The sequence below is a fragment of the Chiloscyllium punctatum genome, chromosome 19 (assembly GCF_047496795.1).
Source record: "Chiloscyllium punctatum isolate Juve2018m chromosome 19, sChiPun1.3, whole genome shotgun sequence".
Lineage (NCBI taxonomy): Eukaryota > Metazoa > Chordata > Chondrichthyes > Orectolobiformes > Hemiscylliidae > Chiloscyllium > Chiloscyllium punctatum.
Window position 1 is genome coordinate 89,447,592 of NC_092757.1, and position 17,760 is coordinate 89,465,351.

The 17,760-nt window shown below is 38.3% G+C and overlaps 1 protein-coding gene across 1 annotated transcript in view; it reads left to right on the forward strand.

Moving 5' to 3' along the window:
• LOC140491600 (uncharacterized) overlaps window positions 1-17,760 on the forward strand; it is a 161,154-nt gene that overhangs the window by 46,434 nt on the left and 96,960 nt on the right. The window contains exons 5-9 of the mRNA XM_072590028.1: window positions 7,006-7,118; window positions 10,692-10,836; window positions 14,927-15,152; window positions 16,931-17,051; window positions 17,398-17,566. Of these exons, the coding sequence (XP_072446129.1) occupies window positions 7,006-7,118; window positions 10,692-10,836; window positions 14,927-15,152; window positions 16,931-17,051; window positions 17,398-17,566 (774 nt within the window). The remainder of the gene's footprint in view (window positions 1-7,005; window positions 7,119-10,691; window positions 10,837-14,926; window positions 15,153-16,930; window positions 17,052-17,397; window positions 17,567-17,760) is intronic.

Sequence of the window (17,760 nt, forward strand, 5' to 3'; positions counted from 1 at the left end):
GAGACAGAGACGTTGGCCACGAAACATGGTGGTGTATTGAAGGGGCAGGCAACAGGAAGCTCCAAGTATTTTTTGTGAGCATAATGTATGTGTTCCGCAAAATGGTCACTCAGTCTGCGCTTTGTTTCCCCAGTGTAGAGATCACATTGAGAGCAGCGAATGCAGTGGACTAGTTGAGTAAAGTGCAGATAAAGTGCTGCTTCACCTGGAAGGTGTCTTTGGGGCCTTGGATAGTGAAGAAGGAGGAAGTAAATGGGCACATTCAGATAAACCTTTTTACTTATTTATATAAGCTTTTACTTTAATGTCCTATTTTTGCTAGGTTTGTTTAAATTCATTCACTAGTCAAGGGCATTGTTGCCCATCCCTAATTACCCAGAGGACAGTTAAGAGTCAATCACGTTGCTGTGGCTGTGAGTCAGGTAAGAATGGCAGTTTCCTTCCGAAAAGGACATTAGTGAACCAGATGGGTTTTCCTGACAATCAGCAATGATTTCATGGTTATCATTGGACTCTTATTTCCAGAATTTTATTGAATTCAAATTCCACTGTCTGCTGTGGTGAGATTCGAACCCAGACCCCCAGAACATTACCTGGGTCTCTAGATTTACAGTCCGGCAATAATACCATAAGGCCATCACCTCCCCACTGGTTGTATTCATGTTCTATTATTTTCCTTATCAGTTTCTTTGGCTTCCTTTGTTTTATTCTAAAATCTTCCTAATCCTATTTCTGGCCACTTTATAAGTATTTTAATCACATACAGTCCTCAGCTTCATTTATTAGCTGCAGTGGACTGACAGTTTGGAATTTTTTTCCACCTTGAAGAAATTTATTATTTCTTTAGCGTTCAGTTGGCTTACCTAGTCTAAATATAGATTGAAGTCACCCATGATTACTGTGTTGCCCATGCTACAAGCTTATCTCAGGACTTGATTTATACCATACCCCATACTACCATCACTATTTGATGACCTACAAAAAGCAAAAGAAAAAATATGCAATATGGTGAAGATTAGTGGGAAGCCAGAGGGGTTGGAAGCCTTTAAAAGCCAGCAGGCCAACTGAAAAAGCAATAAGGAGAGAAAAGATGAAACATGAGGGTAAATTAGCTAGTAATGTAAAAGAAGATTGCAAGAGTTTTTTAGTCACATAAAAGGTAATTGAAAGGCAATAGTGGATATTGCACTGGCCCCATCTGTTTCTTTATTTCTCTATTTGGATTTCATATATTGTTCTTTTGACCTGATATCCTCCCTTAGTAGTGTACTGATCTCATATTATCATTGCAACTCCAACTCCTTTTTCTTCTTTTCTGTCTTTCCTAAATATCGAATACCCTTGAATATTCAGTTCCCAATATTGCTCATCATGCAGCTATATTTCTGTAATAACAATTATATCATAACAATTTACCTCTATTTGTGACTTCAGATCATCTACCTTTATGTGAATACTGCACATATTCAGGTAACATGTCTTAACTTTGGCTTTTTGACATCATTTCACATTTGAAGCAGACTCAATGCTCGGTTTTCTTTCTCCTGTATTACATAACATAAGAAGGCTAGGAGCAGGAGTAGGCCGCCTGGCCCTTTGAGCCTGCTCTGCCATTCAGTACGATCATGGCTGACGTTTTTGTGGCTTCAGCTTCACTTACCTGCCCTCTCAATACAACCTGAACCTCAATACATTCCTGAAGAAGGGCTCATGCCCAAAATGTCGATTCTCCTGCTCCTTGGATGCTGCCTGACCTGCTGCGCTTTTCCACCAACACATTTTCAGCTCTGATCTCCAGCATCTGCAGTCCTCACTTTCTCCTCTCAATACAACCCTTAATTCCATTACTGTTCAAAAAATTATCTGTGTTGGCTTTGAAAGCATTTACTGAGGAAGCCTCAACTACTTCACTGGGCACAGAATTCCATAGATTCACAATCCTCTGGGTGAAGTTCCTCTTCAATTCAGTCCTAAATCTGATACACCTAATTTGAGGTTATGCCCTCTTATCCTAGTCTAACCCGCCAGTGGAAATATCCTCTCTACTTGTATCTTATCTATTCCCTTCATAATTTTATATTTCTATAAGATCCCTCCTCATCCTTTTAAATTCCAATTAATATAATCCCAGTCTACCAGTCTGTCCTCATAGGCCAACCCCCTAAACTCTGGAATCAACCTACAGAACCTCTTCTGCACCCCTTCTAGTACCAGTATATCCTTTCTCAAGCAAGAAGACCAAAACTGCATGCAGTATTCCAGGTATGGCCTCACTGGTTTGCCTCGCAGCTTTCTTCTTCCTATTATAAACTACATTTCTTCCAATTGGATTATCCCTCAGATTCACATCCCCCGATAAGCGAGCTTAAACCAACCCCCAAGTCACCCGGTGAAAAGGTTGGTCCCAATCCCATTAAAGTGTAATCTGTCCAGCTTGTAAATCCTGCATGCCTGGTCCCAATGCCTCAGAAATCTGATGTCTTCTCTCCCACAACAGTTTTCCAGCCATGCATTCAGTCAATTAATTCTCCTGTTCTTATGTTCACTAGTGTGTGGCACAGTCATCCTGAAATTACTGCTCTTGAGATCCTATTTTTAATTTCCTTCCTAATTCACTGAAATCTACCTTGAAGACCTTATCTTTCTACCTACCTATGTTGTTGGTTCCAATATGAGTCATGATTTCTGGTTAATCCCCTCACAGAAGGATGTCCTGAGGCCAATCTATGACATCTTGACACTGGTACCAGGGAGGCCACACCCCATTCTGGAGTGATGTTTAATGCTCAGAAAAACCTGTCCATATTGAATCCCCCATCACTATTATGCTTCTACTCTTTGTTTTCTCCAATCCAGTGCAGCTCAGCTACCTGTGGTGCCATGGAGCTATCTCTGGTTGCACTCCCCTGAGGAACTATCGCCTTCACTAGTTTCCAAATGGAATACCAATTAGTAAACACAATAGACTCAAAAGACTTTTCTATGAGGCAGAAGTGGGTACTGCAGATGCTGGAGATCAGAGTCAAGTTTAGAGTGGTGCTAGAAAAGCACAGCAGGTCAGGCAGCATCCGAGGAGCAGGGGAATCAACGTTTCATCATTTTCCTGCTCCTCAGATGCTGCCTGACCTGCTGTGCTTTTCCAGCACCACTCTACACTTCACTATGTGTCTATTTCTCTTAAACTGCTTAACAGTCACCCATACCCTTTGCCTGTGCATGACTAATCTCTAGGCCTCGTTCCTGTTGAAGGGCTTTTGCCCGAAACATCGATTTTGCTGCTGCTCGAATATTGCCTGACCTGCTGTGCTTTTCCAGCACCACTCTAATCTTGACTGTAATCTCCAGCATCTCCAGCATCTGTAGTCCTCTGTGCTGAAGGAAGAAAATGAATTTGTGGAGTGTCTATGAGATGATTTTTTTGGAATAGTTTGTGATAGAGCCTATTAGGGTACAGCAAGTTCTGGATTTGGTGATGTGTAATTAGGAAGCTTAAAGTGAAGAAACCCGGAAGAGACAGAGACCATAATAGGATAAAATTCACCCTGCAGTTTGAGAGGGAGAAGCTAGAATGGGATGTAACTCTATTATAATTGAGTAAAGGTAACTACAAAGATATGAGGGAGGAGCTGTCCAGAGTTGGTTGGAAGAGACCCTAGTAGGGAAGACAGTGGAGCAGCATTGGCAGGAGTTTCTAGGGGTAATTCTGGAGGTACAGCAGAAATTCATCCCAAGGAGGAAGAAATATATAAAGGGAAGACAAGACAACCGTAGCTGACAGGGGATATCAGAGACAGCATCAAAGCAAAATAAAAAACATGCAATATGGTGAAGATTAGTGGGAAGCCAGAGGAGTTGGAAGCCTTTAAAAGCCAGCAGGCCAACTAAAAAAGCAATAAGGAGAGAAAAGATGAAACATGAGGGTAAACTAGCTAGTAATATAAAAGAAGATTGCAAGAGTTTTTTTAGTCACATAAAAGGGAAGTGAATAGTGGACATTGCACTGCAGGAAATTGAGACTGGAGAAGTAGTGATGGGGAGCAAATAAATAGTTACTTTACATCAATCTTCATGGTGGTAGCATATCAGAATTTCAAGAGAGTCAGGAACAAAGGTGAGTGAAGTGGCTCTCACTAAGGAGAAGATGGTAGGGAACTTGAGAGGTCTGAAGGTGGATAAATAAGCTGGACCAGATGGACTACACTCATAGTTCTGAAGGAGATGGCTGAGGAGAATGTGGAGTTATTGGTAGTGCTCTTTCAGAAATCACTGGAGTCAGGGAGGGTGCCTGAGGACTGGAAAATTGCTAATGAACACTCCTGTTTAAGAAGGGAGGAAGACAGGAAGCTATAGGCAGGTTAGACCAACCTCAATAATTGGTAAACTCTTAGAATCCATGATCAAGGATGAGATTGCAAGGTACATGGAAGTGCATGGTAAAATAGGACTGAATCAACACAGCTTCATCAAGCAGAGATCACGCCTGACAAATCTGTTAGAATTCTTTGATGAGGTAATGAGCAAGGTAGACAAAAAAAAGCCAGTAGATGTGATCTGTTTGGATTTCCAAAAGGCTGTCAACAAAGTGCCACACAAAAAACTCATGGTGTTAGGGGCAAAGTGCTAGCACCAATAGTGGATTGACTTACTGGCCAAAGGCAGAGAGTGGAGACACAATGACACAAAGATAAATGGAGGGACAGGTCGTGTTGAGGAAATGGGGAGGCTGCAGGAGGACTTGAATAGGCTAAGAGAGTGGGCAAAGAAGTGGCAGATAGAATATAATGTGGGAAAGTGTGAGCTTATGCACTTTGCTGGGAAGAATGGAGGAATACACTATTTTCTAAATGGTGAAAGGCTCATATATCTGAAACACAATGGGATTTGGGAGTCCTAGCTCAGGATTCTCTTAAGGTTTACATGCAGGTCCAGTTGGCTGTTAGGAAGGCAAATGCAATGTTAGCATTCATTTCAAGAGGATAAGAATACAAGAGCAGAAATGTACTACTGAGGCTGTATATGGCTCTGGTAAGATTGCATTTAGAATATTATGAGGGGTTTTGCACCAAAATCCTAAGGAAGGGTGTGCTGTCCTTGGAAGAGGTCCAGAAGAGATTTACAAGAATGATTCCGTGGATAAAGGGCTTGTCATATGATTAGCAATTGAGGTCTCTGAGTCTATACTTGACAGAGTTTAGAATGATGAGAGGAAACCTCATTGAAACTTATAGAATACTGAGAGGCCTGGATAGAGTGGATGTGGAGAAGATGTTTCCATTAGTAGGAGAATCTAGGATCTGAGGGCACAATCTCATAACAAAGAGATGAGCCTTTACAAATGAAATGAGGAGGAATTTCTTCAGCCAGTGGATGGGGAATCTGTGGAACTCTTTGCTGCAGAATGCTATGGACATGAAGTCATAGTATATTTAAGACAGAGATAAATAGGCTCTTGATTAGTAAGGGGATCCAGGGTTCCAGGGAGAAGGCAAGAGAATGGAATTGAGAAGCATATCAGCCACGACCTTTGGTGGAGCAGATCTGATTGACCACATGGTCTAATTATGCTCCTATATCTTGTGGTCTTTTGTTGGGTGCACAACAAAAGTTCAAGTTCTAAAACCCAAAGTTCAGGCTTTTGGAGCCAGTGACATCTGCAGATGTGATTGTCAGGGGCACATGTTATGTTCTTGACTTCACATTATAACACAGGATATACACTCCATTTATCCCAGCTGTCTTGCATTTTGAAAGCTATGTATTATCCTTACAATAAGTATAAACCTATTTAAAAAAAAGTACTGGAAACTTTACGTCACTTAAGTTAACTTTATTTTCCTTTAGTTTAAGGTTATGATTTTATTTTATTTTGACTTGATTTAATTTAACTTCTCTTTTACATGTGTTCTGTGCTGAGATCCACTTAATTTCTTCTTCTTTATTAATGACAATATTTTAAGCTAGTAGCGGCTTCTCACCAATCAATATATTTATAGTTTTCCTTTTATATCACTTTTGGATTTTTGGTCAGTTTCAGCCCTACTTTAGCCCTGAGTCAGTATATCTCCTGCAGTTCTTCCACAGCTGTCTCCACTCCTAGATGGTCTCAATTTGCTGGGCTCTGTTTTCTTGAGCCCTCTTTTTGATGGCTGAGTTTTTTGTTTATACGTGCATTTTCCAAATCCCAACCAAATCAGGCCTTCAGACAACAGGGGCATCAGTGACTGTCCTGAATTATTAGGGTCATTATTTGCCATCTTTATAAGTTGCTTTTGGTATCCTAATAGTGGAGGAATGGATGGCCAACAGGTTGTGACCCTGTGGCTAACATGACAGAGGCAGTGCAGACATTACTGACTTAGCAACGAGTGCTTGCTGATGGTATTAGCATGCTCCGCAACAGATTGAATTGTTGACTTTGTCCTGATAAAACCTGGCTGCTAAGTCCACCCACTGTGCTGATTGGAAGGGAGTTTTATGATTTTGACCCAGCAACAGTAAATAAATGGCGATATCGTCCCTAGTCAGGATGGTGTGTGACTTGGAGGAGAACTTGCAGATAGCTCTAAGAAGGGTCAATCAAACTAATAGTGTCAATGAATTCAGGAGTAGTTGGATGAATATTTGAAGGTAGAAAGGATTGAGGACATAATGGGCATTCATGTTTGGATATATCAAAAAGGTACAGATTTGATTGACCTAATGGTCTTTTGCTGCTTCTAAAATTTCTTCAGAATTGTTTAGCTACTTATAAGTTTCAGTTTGATTATGAATAAAATCTGAGATTAAATCTTAATTTTTATTGAAGAAATTACCATGCGTAAAAAATTAAAGAATTTTGAGTTTCATTGAAGCTTTATAGTGCTATAAGAAATTTGTTCTCTTGACCTGATTTTGTGAATTACAGTTTACAATTCATTTTTGCTTTTCCATTTATTCTTAGACCTTTTAGTCTCCATTGGGTGACTTAGAAATCTTTCAGTTCATTATTTTGTCCATAACCCACAGCTGGTGATTATTCTGGCCTGTCGTCCGAGATGATCAACTTCATTGATGACACAAATAATCTGGTTTTCAAGGAAATGGATCAGCTGCTAGCAAGACATGAGGCAAAGCAAAACGTAACATGAATTTCATTTAATATCTTCGCAACACTTTCAAATGTAAAGTACAAATCTGCACCATCCTGATGTATTAGTTTACTGGCTTTTATGACTCTAACTGACATTATTACTGGATAACTTAGATTCCATACTGAAGTCTGGCTCAATAGATAATTTCTTAAAAATTGAATGTGTTGGCCTTTCTCTGAAATACTAGTGTGCAACATTGCAGATCTGATTTTCACAGTAAACTGGAAGTTTATTATGCAAAAGAAAAGATAAAATCTAGGTAGTTCTGCTATAATGTCTTTCGTTAATGCTAATTAGCTATAACATGATTGAGTGAATAGAGAACACTTTTTCTAAAACACAAACTTTTAAAGTGTGTGTTAGCCATAACACAGTTACATAACAATGCATTAAGTGTATTTGTATTGCATGAGTTTTGTATAGTGCGGGGTCACACAAGAATGCAACTACCATGTAATAACAGGGCTATCTGGATAATAACACAAACTAGTTACATATAAGACAATTTGAAAGATTTCATAATGCCATGGGAAAAAAAGAATAATAGATGCTTCCCAACAGCAAACTCTGCTTCTAACTGGAAGCAAGCTCATGTTCTTCAATGTTTATTCTGTGTACATGTAAAACTGACCCAATGCAAATCACATTAGCACTTCAGGAATTGTCTCTCTCATACTGGCTTCAAAAAGACAAGGTTCCAGAAGTACTGTCAAGTTAATCATTATATCCTCTCAAATACATGCACCAAAATCCATATGCCACTCATTCAAAATCCAAACTCTAAAATAAGTATTAAAGTAGATATCAATCACCTGACTCTGCATCACATGACACATTGTATGTCTATCAAAAAGGTATAGGTTTGATTGACCTAATGGCCTTTTGCTGTTTCCAAACTTTCTTCAGTCATAGTGTGGAAACAGGCCCTTTGGCCCAACAAGTCCACACTGAAGAGTAATCCACCTAGACCCATTCCCGTATTTACCCCTACTAATGCACCTAACCTACACATTCCTGAACACTATGGGCAATTTAACATGGCCAATTCACCTAATCTGCACATTTTTGGATTATGGCAGGAAACTGGAGCACCTGGAGGAAACCCATGCAAACACACAGAGAATGTGCAAACTACACACAGACAGTCGCACGAGGGTCCCTGGGTCCCTGGCACTGTGAGGCAGCAGTGCTAATCACTGAATCATGATGCCACCCTATTGTCCATATAATTTTCATGATTATCAATAAAACTTGGATTTAAATCATCATTTTTGTTGAAGAAATTACCACAAGTATAATTGAAAGATATTTTTACAGTTTCTTTGAAGCTTTGTGGTGTAATGAGAAATTTATTCTTGGCTTGATTTTATGAATTACAGCCTACAATAGATAGATCCACAATGTTATGTGTTGCATGGTAAGTGATTGATATATATTTTACTATCATATATTTTGGATTTTGAATGAGAGGCATGTGGGTTTTGGTCCTTGTGTGCGAGGGGACTTAAGGATTAAGTTGTCAGTATTTCTGGAGCCATAGCTTTTTGAAGCCAGTGTGAGAGAGTTGTGGGAGTCTGTTTTTTTCTTAACATGTGCAACAAAATTGTAAACTACTATTTGAATGCATTTATCGTTTTTGTCAGAGTGACCAGAGCAATTATTGCGCCACAATGAATTCCCAATCAAACATGAAAATCAAATGGAAAGGGCTCATTTTTAACAACTAGAGCACGTATTGGCCTGGACAAGGCTCAAAGATAGACTGGGCCTTGCGTTCCTGTACAGGTTAGGAATGGAACACATTGCAGTTTGGAATACTTGAAAGGAAAGAAAAATAACTTTGAGAAATGAGAATAAACTGAAAAAAGCCAAAGGAAGAACTTATGTTTTAGTAAATTTAAGAAAACCTTAACGCATTGATTTTTGCAGTTTTAATAACAATGGAAAATAGTGTGTTAATTACTCAACAAATGTAGAAAAAAATACAGAATTCTCAGAACTGTGCAAACAGTACACCTGGTTTCAGGAAGACAAAATGTCAGTGACATTAGGATCAACAGAAACAAAATCAGAAATTACTGGAAAAACTCACCAGGTCTGACAGCATCTGTGGAGAGAAAGCAGAGTTAATGTTCGGGTCCCAGAAGAGTCATTGGACCTGAAACGTTAACTCTGCTTTCTCTCCACAAATACTGTCAGATCTGCTGAGTTTCTCCAGCAATTTCTGATTTCCAGCATCCGCAGTTCTTTGGTTTTTTGTTGTTTAGGATCTGCAGACCTCAGTTTGAAACCTAAAGCTAGAAATAACTCTGCCTGTAATCTCTGCATTCCACAACCACCAGCAACAATCACACACTGTGTTGAAACATATAATGTTTTTCCGATAAAATACTTAATTAAAGGCGATGTACCATTATGCCATATTATGGGATTAGCATGACCCCAATATCCCTTTTGGTGTATCTTGAGTACAATCCATTGTTGCATGAGATATTCAGACATCCTTCCCAGAATTTGTCTGTTAAGTAATTCTTTTCTGCAGTATCTCCTTTTTTTTAAAAAATGGCTTCCACCCAAAACACTAAAGTGTAACATTAATAGAAATTCCTGCTGCAAACACAGAATTTACTGCAGTGTGGATTAATAGTGGACATCAATTCTATTAAGTCTAATTCTTTTGAAAATGAGGTCTGCTTTGCCATATCTCAATGAGAATGATAACCTTAACAAGCCCTGAATTTGAAGGCTCTGCATGTATATTTAACTTGCAGGCAATGAATTGGCTGATGCTCTAACTTACCATTTCAAATTCAGAAAAATATTTGTTTCAGCATCATTTATTTGATGTTTTATGAGATTGAATTGAGAGAGGCAGAGTGAACACGTTAGTTCCTGACTTGTAATGCATCATCCAGGAAATACTGTACAAGGGCAGTTATGTCTTCAAGCAAGAGTATGGTGGAAACTTTAGAGGGGAAAATCATGGGCAGTTCCTGATACTGCTTTGTATCCAACCATATGTGCTTTATTATAAGCAACAATCCAGAAGGAATTGATTGTTCAACCTTTTGTGTATTTTAAAACGAGTTGTCAGGCTGCGATGATGAAATGAGGTAATAACATTATAGTAAAGGGAAAAAACATCTCCATGCTCCCAAAAAATACACTCATTCTGAAAAGTTAACAAACAATTCTACATTTTTAGTTATTTGAATGTTGGAATTGATTTCTAGCAGATGTGTATATATTTTACAAAAGCAATGCAATTGATGCAGGAAGAGTGAAATGAAAATTGAAAACAATGGAATAACTCAGCAGGGGAAGCAGCATATCATTGATGATGAGAGAAAAATTAACATTATCTGTGAAAGGTATTCAACCTGAAATTATACATATGTTTTTGCAGGCTTTAACAGAGGAAAAATTGAACCCATGTAAAATTTTGCACTAGGAAGTACATCCTGCTTTACATTGAATTGATCCTTTTTAGTCTGATCATGCAATGATTTCTGGTTGTCTCAGTTTTTGCAATGAATAGATTGCTATGGTTAATTCTAATAGGAACCTGACTCTGATTTGGCACAAAGCTGTCTTACATGGAAGTCCTCATCGGCAGAATTGATCAGGAGACGCCCTAAATCAGTAGAGAGTAAAGACTTGCACCTGACGATGCGGCGAGGATCAGCATTTCAGTTAACAACAAATGGTATAAATGAAACTGTAGCATTAGCCTATTGACACAGCTCTTGGATTAATCATAATAATGGGTTCCTGAGAATACTATTCCCCCAACTAATGTAGGTAGGATCTGACTTGATGAACCACCAACACTGCTCCCCACCTCCAATTGGAGATGTACTTCTGATTCAGTGGATCAGGCACAAACTCACATCACAATTTGTACATGGCATTTTGCTTTGGCTCATCATGCTCAGTCTTGTCTTAACAGGGGTACCATAATTGAATAGCTGTTGCCTCTTACTAGCATTCTCAAAATCATGAGTTCAGGTTCCACCTGGGCATTTTTGGACTCTAATCAGACAGTAATCACAAAAAGTGCCAGATTGCCAACTCAACTAGTTAACTGATACCTTGCCTATTTTTTTGCTGATTGATGATCAGTGGATGGAATCAAACCCATAAGAACATAGGAAGAGAAGTACATTTTATGGCCCAAATAGCTCTACCAGTCAACCCATTATTGAGTGATCAAAGCCCTAACTCCACTTTCCTGGCCAATTCCCATTCCTTGATTCCTCAAGGGACCAAAAAACATTTTATCTCAGCCTTAAAAATGCTTAATGAAAGGCCTTCCACAACTTTCTGGAGTTGACAATTCCAAAGATTTTAAACCCTTTCTTTGAAAGAAATTCTCCTCGTCTCAGTCTTAAATGATTGCTCCCTTTGACTGTGCCCATGTGTTCTAGATTCTCTAGCCAGGGAGACAATCTTTCTCTTAGTACCCATCAGAATCCTCTACGTTTCAATGAGATCACATTCATTCTTTTAAATCTTGCATAAAAGGTCTAATTTACTCAGCCTCCCATCTCAAATGCCCATTGTGAAGCTTTGCTGCCTTGAATGCAAGTATATCATTTCTTAAATCTGGAGATCAAAATTGCACATTAAATGTGGTCTCACCAAAGCTCTGTACGATTACAGGAATACTTCCTTATTCTTTTACTCCAATCTCCTTGCATGAAGGCCAACATACCATTTGGCTTCTTAATTACTTGCTGTTCTGGCATGCTAGCTTTCTGTGTTCCTTGCATAAATAAATCCAAGTCATATTTTAAAAAATCTGTTTCATGTTATTGCTACAAAGTGAATAACCTCATAGTTATCAAAATTATACTTTATCTGCCCCAACTCACTTAACTGTGTATATCACTTTGCCATTTCTTTGTTCTTTCCACAGCTTGCATTCTCACCCAATTTTATATCATGAGCAAGCATGGATATTTACTGGATGTAAGTTTGCTCGCTAAGCTCAAAGGTTCATTTTCAGATGTTTTCTCACCATACTAGATAACATCATCAGTGAGCCTCGGGTGAAGCTGTGGTGGTGTGGCCCGCCTTTTGTTTGTGTTTAGGTTTCCTTGGGTTGGTTATGTCATTCCCTGTTCTTTTTCTCAGGGGGTGGTAAATGTGATCCAAGTCAAAGTGTTTGCTGATAGAGTTCAGGTTGGAGTGCCATGCTTCTAGAAATTCTCCCGCATGTCTCTGTTTGGCTTGTCCCAGTTGAAGTGGTGTCCTTCCTCATCTGTAAACTCTTGAAAGACCCTATACAGACAACAAGCAAAACGAACGTCATTTACAAAATACCTTGCAAGAATTATAACAAACACTACATTGGACAAGCAAACAGAAAACTAGCCACCAGGATGCATGAACATCAACTAACCACAAAAAGATATGATCCACTCTCACTAGTATCTTTACATACAGATGAGGAAGGACACCACTTCAACTGGGACAACACATCCATCCTAGGACAAGCCAAACAGAGAATTCCTAGAAGCTTGGCATTCCAACCATGACTCTATCGTCAAACACATTGACTTGGATCCCATTTACTACTCCAGAAAAAAGAACAAGAAATGGCGTCACCACAGGAAATGACATCACCAAACTAAGGAAAATAAACACATAAATAAAAGGCGGGCCGCACCAACAGTGCTTCACCCAAGGCTCACTGATGATGTTACCTAGTATGGTGATGAAATGTCTGAAAATGAACCTTCCAACTCTGCGAGCAAACTTACATCCAGAACCTCAATCTGAGCTACAAATTTTCTCAAAGCTTACTAATAGGTATTTACTTTTGGTCTCTTTGTCTCAGTCATTGATATAAATCATATGTAGTTGAAACTCCAAGACTGATCCTTATGACATTCCATTAGTCACCATCTGCCCACTTAAAAGCTCCATTTCTCCTGCTCTTTGCTCCCTGTCAATTGATTATCCTTTTTTCCACCTAAAAATAACTCCTAACTACATGACTCCTTACAAGATACCTTTCAGAATCTAATTATGCTATTATTTTCTTTTAGTCATCTTTTTACTTCCATCATTTAATAAATTTATCAAACTATTTCCCTTTCACTTCAGCAAGGTGATTTTGGCCAAACAGACTTTGATTTTCTAAGTGCATTGCAAAGACTTCTTTCAGAATAAATTCCAGCTTTTTCCTGATAACTACTATAATTGATGACCCTTGTGTAGTGCAGTGGTAGTGTCCCTGCTTCTGAGCCAGAAGAGCTGGGTTCAAGTCATACCTGCTCCAGAGATGTATATTAATATCCCTGAACAGGTTGAATAGGAAATATATTAGGTTAACTAGCCTGTAGTTCCCTGTGCACGCTCTCTCTCCTTAACTCACTAGTAGTTATATTTCCTGACTACGTATCCACTGGGATTGTTCTAGAATCTAAGGAATTTTGGAAACCACAACCAGCATATACATTATCTCTGCAAATATGGTTTTTTTTCCCAAATCCAGGATGCAAGCCAGCAGGTCCTGGGAATTTGTTGAATCATAGGAGCAAGAATAGGCTATTCAGCCCACTGAGCCTGCCCTACTATTAAATGCAATCATGGCGGATCAAACGCTTTAATTCCTTTACCCACCTCATAGGACAGTCCTGCCATCTGGTGATCCTTTTTTTGCACTCCCTCCATGGCAATTAAAACCTTCCTGCAATAGAGAGACCAAAACTACACAAAATAATCCAGGTGTGGTTTAAACAAGCTCCTATATGATTAAAGCAAAACCTCACTGCTGTTGTATTCAAATTTTCATGTAATAAAGGCTAATATATCATTAGCCTTCCTAATAGCTTGCTTTAGCTGCACTTCAGCCTTATCAACACTTTACCGCTTTAGAAATACTCTACACATTTGTTTCTTCTACCAAAGTGGGTAATATTGAATTTTTCCATGCCATATTCTGCCTGTCATGTTCTTGCCCATTTACTCAGCCTGTCCAAATCCTTTTGAAGTCACTTTACATCTTCCTCACACCACACATTCTCACTTAGCTTTGCATCATCTGCAAGTTTAGAATTACTACATTTAGTTCCCTAACTCCGAATCATTGGTGTATATTATGCACAGCTGTCCCAAGTGCTGGGCATCTGTTAGACAGAGCTTGCCAACGCAAGAGTGACCCATTTATTCTAGTCTTTGTTTTCTAACTGTTAGCCAACCATTACCTCCTATCTTGTTAGTTTTAATTTTTCTAACCAAACTCCTATGGGGGACTTAATCAAAACCTAGGTATCCTACATCTGTCAGCTCTTTATCAATTTTGTTAGTAACATCTTCAAAGAATCCCAACAAATCTATGCTAACTATGCCCATTTAGATCATTATCAATCCAGTGGCTATTTATCTCATCCTTTATAATAGATTCTAATATTTCCCTCTTACTGATGAAAGGCTAACTGATCTATAGTTTCCAGTTTTCACTCTTGCTCCCTTCTTAAAAATGAGGTTATGTTGTTACCTTCCAAATGTGCCTTTTCAAATAATTTCATTCTTAACTGCCTACCTTCTCATTATATTCTCAAATCCATTCGCTCTCTACCGATAACTCATTCCACAGTGTTTAAACCCAAAAGTATGAACATTAAACTGCAGCATGATCGTTAAACTGCTGTATAGTTTCTAAGCTGATGTTTTTTTCCCATGTGCTTGAATATATACCTAATTTTAAGCATTTCATTTTACATTATGATATTAAACTCTGTGAGGAGTTGTTTTTCTTGGATATATTGACATAAATGGTTTTACAGATGGGGACAATCTGGATCCCAAGCTGATTCTTCCACCACTGAGCAGTATGCAGAGTGAAATACTTGGAGGTTCAATCTGTGCCATCCTCCAAGCAGATTGTGAACAAATGCCTATTATTTGTGAACGACTGAGGGGAAAGTTGCTTCCGACAACATTGAGAAGATCCACCTGGCTGGATAAGCTGCTGAAAGTGAAGAAACAAAATCACATTAATACTTCAGGATAGTAAGAAGGATTTTAACATTTTATGTCGATGATTCAATATTTAGCTCGTATGGTTTAGAAGTTATTCTGCATGATATTAACTTTAGTTTAATATGTTCTTAATGCATTAATTTGTCAGCTTTGAAAGGTGTTGACACTTTTATTTTAAACAGATTAGTGCTTTTATTAAAATGACAAAGTTACGTGATCCTAATGCATTAAGAATTCTCACACTAATACCACAAACTGCAATTTTTTTGTCATATTTCTCCCATACCAGTATATTAATAGTCTTGCCTCATTGGTTAGAACTTTTGCGATGAATTAGTTCTTTATCATTACATTTTTCCAAAGCTTTGAGGTTCTTATTTAAGGGTCATTTTTTTAGCTTCAACAGAGTCTAGGATTAGAGAACACTGCCATAAATCAAGCAACAGTAAAGCAAAAGCAAAATATTGCAGATGCTGGAAATATGAAATACAATCATAAAATGTCAAAAATATTGTGAATGTCTGGAAGCATCTGTGGAGAGAGTAACGGATATAAATTTCAAGTTAATGATCTTTTGTCAGACCTATTCGATTTTAAATTATCCTCACAACTCCCTATCCTGACAAATTCAACACAATTCATGACTTGAAAGATATTCATGCCAAATGTCTATTCGTACATGTGTAGTACACATTTATCAAGAGCAGCATTGACAGAGGCTCAGGAGTGGATTGTCACTTGGCTCAGAAGTTACAGAATGATGTGGACAAAATGTACAACTGAGCAGAGCAATAGTGAATACAATGTCTTGGAAAAGAAAAACTTTGGTGTTGAAATATCTAAGGAAGAAACTGAAAGAAATTGAGCAGTTGGTGCTAAAGATGTCCAATAAATTTGTAGAGCATCAATCAACAAATGGCTAAAAGAGTAAATTATAATAGGGGAGACAGCAAATAAGCTTCTCTGGTCATAAGAACATAAGAAATAGGAGCAACAGTAGGCCATCTGGCTCTTCGAGCCTGCTCCACTATTCAATAAGATCATGGCTGATTTATTTGTGGCCTCAGCTCCACTTAACTGCCCTCTCACTAGAATCCTTAATTCCTTTAATGTTGAAAAAATTATCCTATCTTAGCTTTAAAAACATTTACTGAGGAAGCCTCAACCACTTCACTAGGTGGAGAATTCCATAGATTCACAACTCTGGTCAGACTGCACCTCGAAAATTATGCCCGTTCTGGTCATCAGGAAGCAAGGGAGACACTTAAATACTGGTTGCAATGCAGGAAGAATCAGGTAAGGTATCTAAGCTAATAGCAGAGATTGGAGAAATTTGAACTGTTTAACTCTAGTATAGGTGACATTTAAGAAACTTAATCATGGAGAAGTGAGTAAGATTGTAATGGGATTGGAAAAGTTAAAATTAGAGAATTACTTTAAAATAAATTGGAGGGATATGTCAAGAAGACATGCAAACTCATAAGAGGTGTTTATAGGACTGATTTCAAGAAGTATCTATCAAAGATTAATCAAAATTGAACAAACAAACTATAGGAGGCAAATGCCTTGCAATCATTCCAAAAAAAAATTGAATACTGCAATAGGAAAACTTTTGATTCATGGTAGAATTAAGGTGTACCAAATAGCTGCCACACCTGCAGTTACCTTGTGACTGATCATAGCCAAAGAGGAGTGGAAGAAAGAATAAGGGACAGAGGATAAATAGATAAAATACTTGTAATTTTTCACTTTTATTTTAATTTTACATTAGTGGCTGTACTTTTGACTGTTTCCTTTTTCCTCCAAAGTGTTGAGAAAACTATTAGAGAGCAGTTTGGACAGGTAGTTGCACGCAGGGTGTCCGAATTGAAACTGAGAAGTGCAACACGATCTCCTATTTCAGGACTGGTGGAAAATGCTGTAGTTGAGGTGAGACACATGCACTTCATTTTTAAATCTTAATTATTTTAATTTCCTTTACCAAACAGGGATGAAAATCTCACCTTGATATCAAGTTCCCACATGGAAAGACTTGGATCTATCTCAATGCATCTAATAGTGGGCACTCCACAGGAGTGCTCACTGTTAGGCATGAATCAGTCTTGTGCATTGTTCTCTGCTGAACTCATAGAACTTAAAAGTGTTCTTGTTCCTAACCCTAATCCAGATTTGATCATACATGATAAAAACATGTCTCATTCAAAAGCCTTTAGAAAGCTCTCTTAGGCTGTAAGTATCCTTGATTGATCATTTGGACTTTTTTCAATCCAAACAGAAATTTGAGAAGACACCCTGCATGCAGCCATTTGCCACAAATGAGCAGATGATTCTGGAGGCCAGTAAAGCACTCAATATACTGTACGTTTATGATGGAACATATGAACCCTACCTAATCTACTGGCTCTTTCCTCTCCAGATTGCTTTCAAACAGGCATCAGCAAAGGGTGAGAAACTGAAAAGTTGTATAACAGAGGAACTCAAAAACATAAAATTAGATTAGCAAATGTTTACTATGATTCAGTTGATAAATGCAATGTGTAACTTAGTTAAACAGAATAAATAGCTCAGATTGACTCTAACTTTGTACTGATTACAATTTGTTTGGCAATAGGTGCTATATAATTGGACTCTGTGGGTT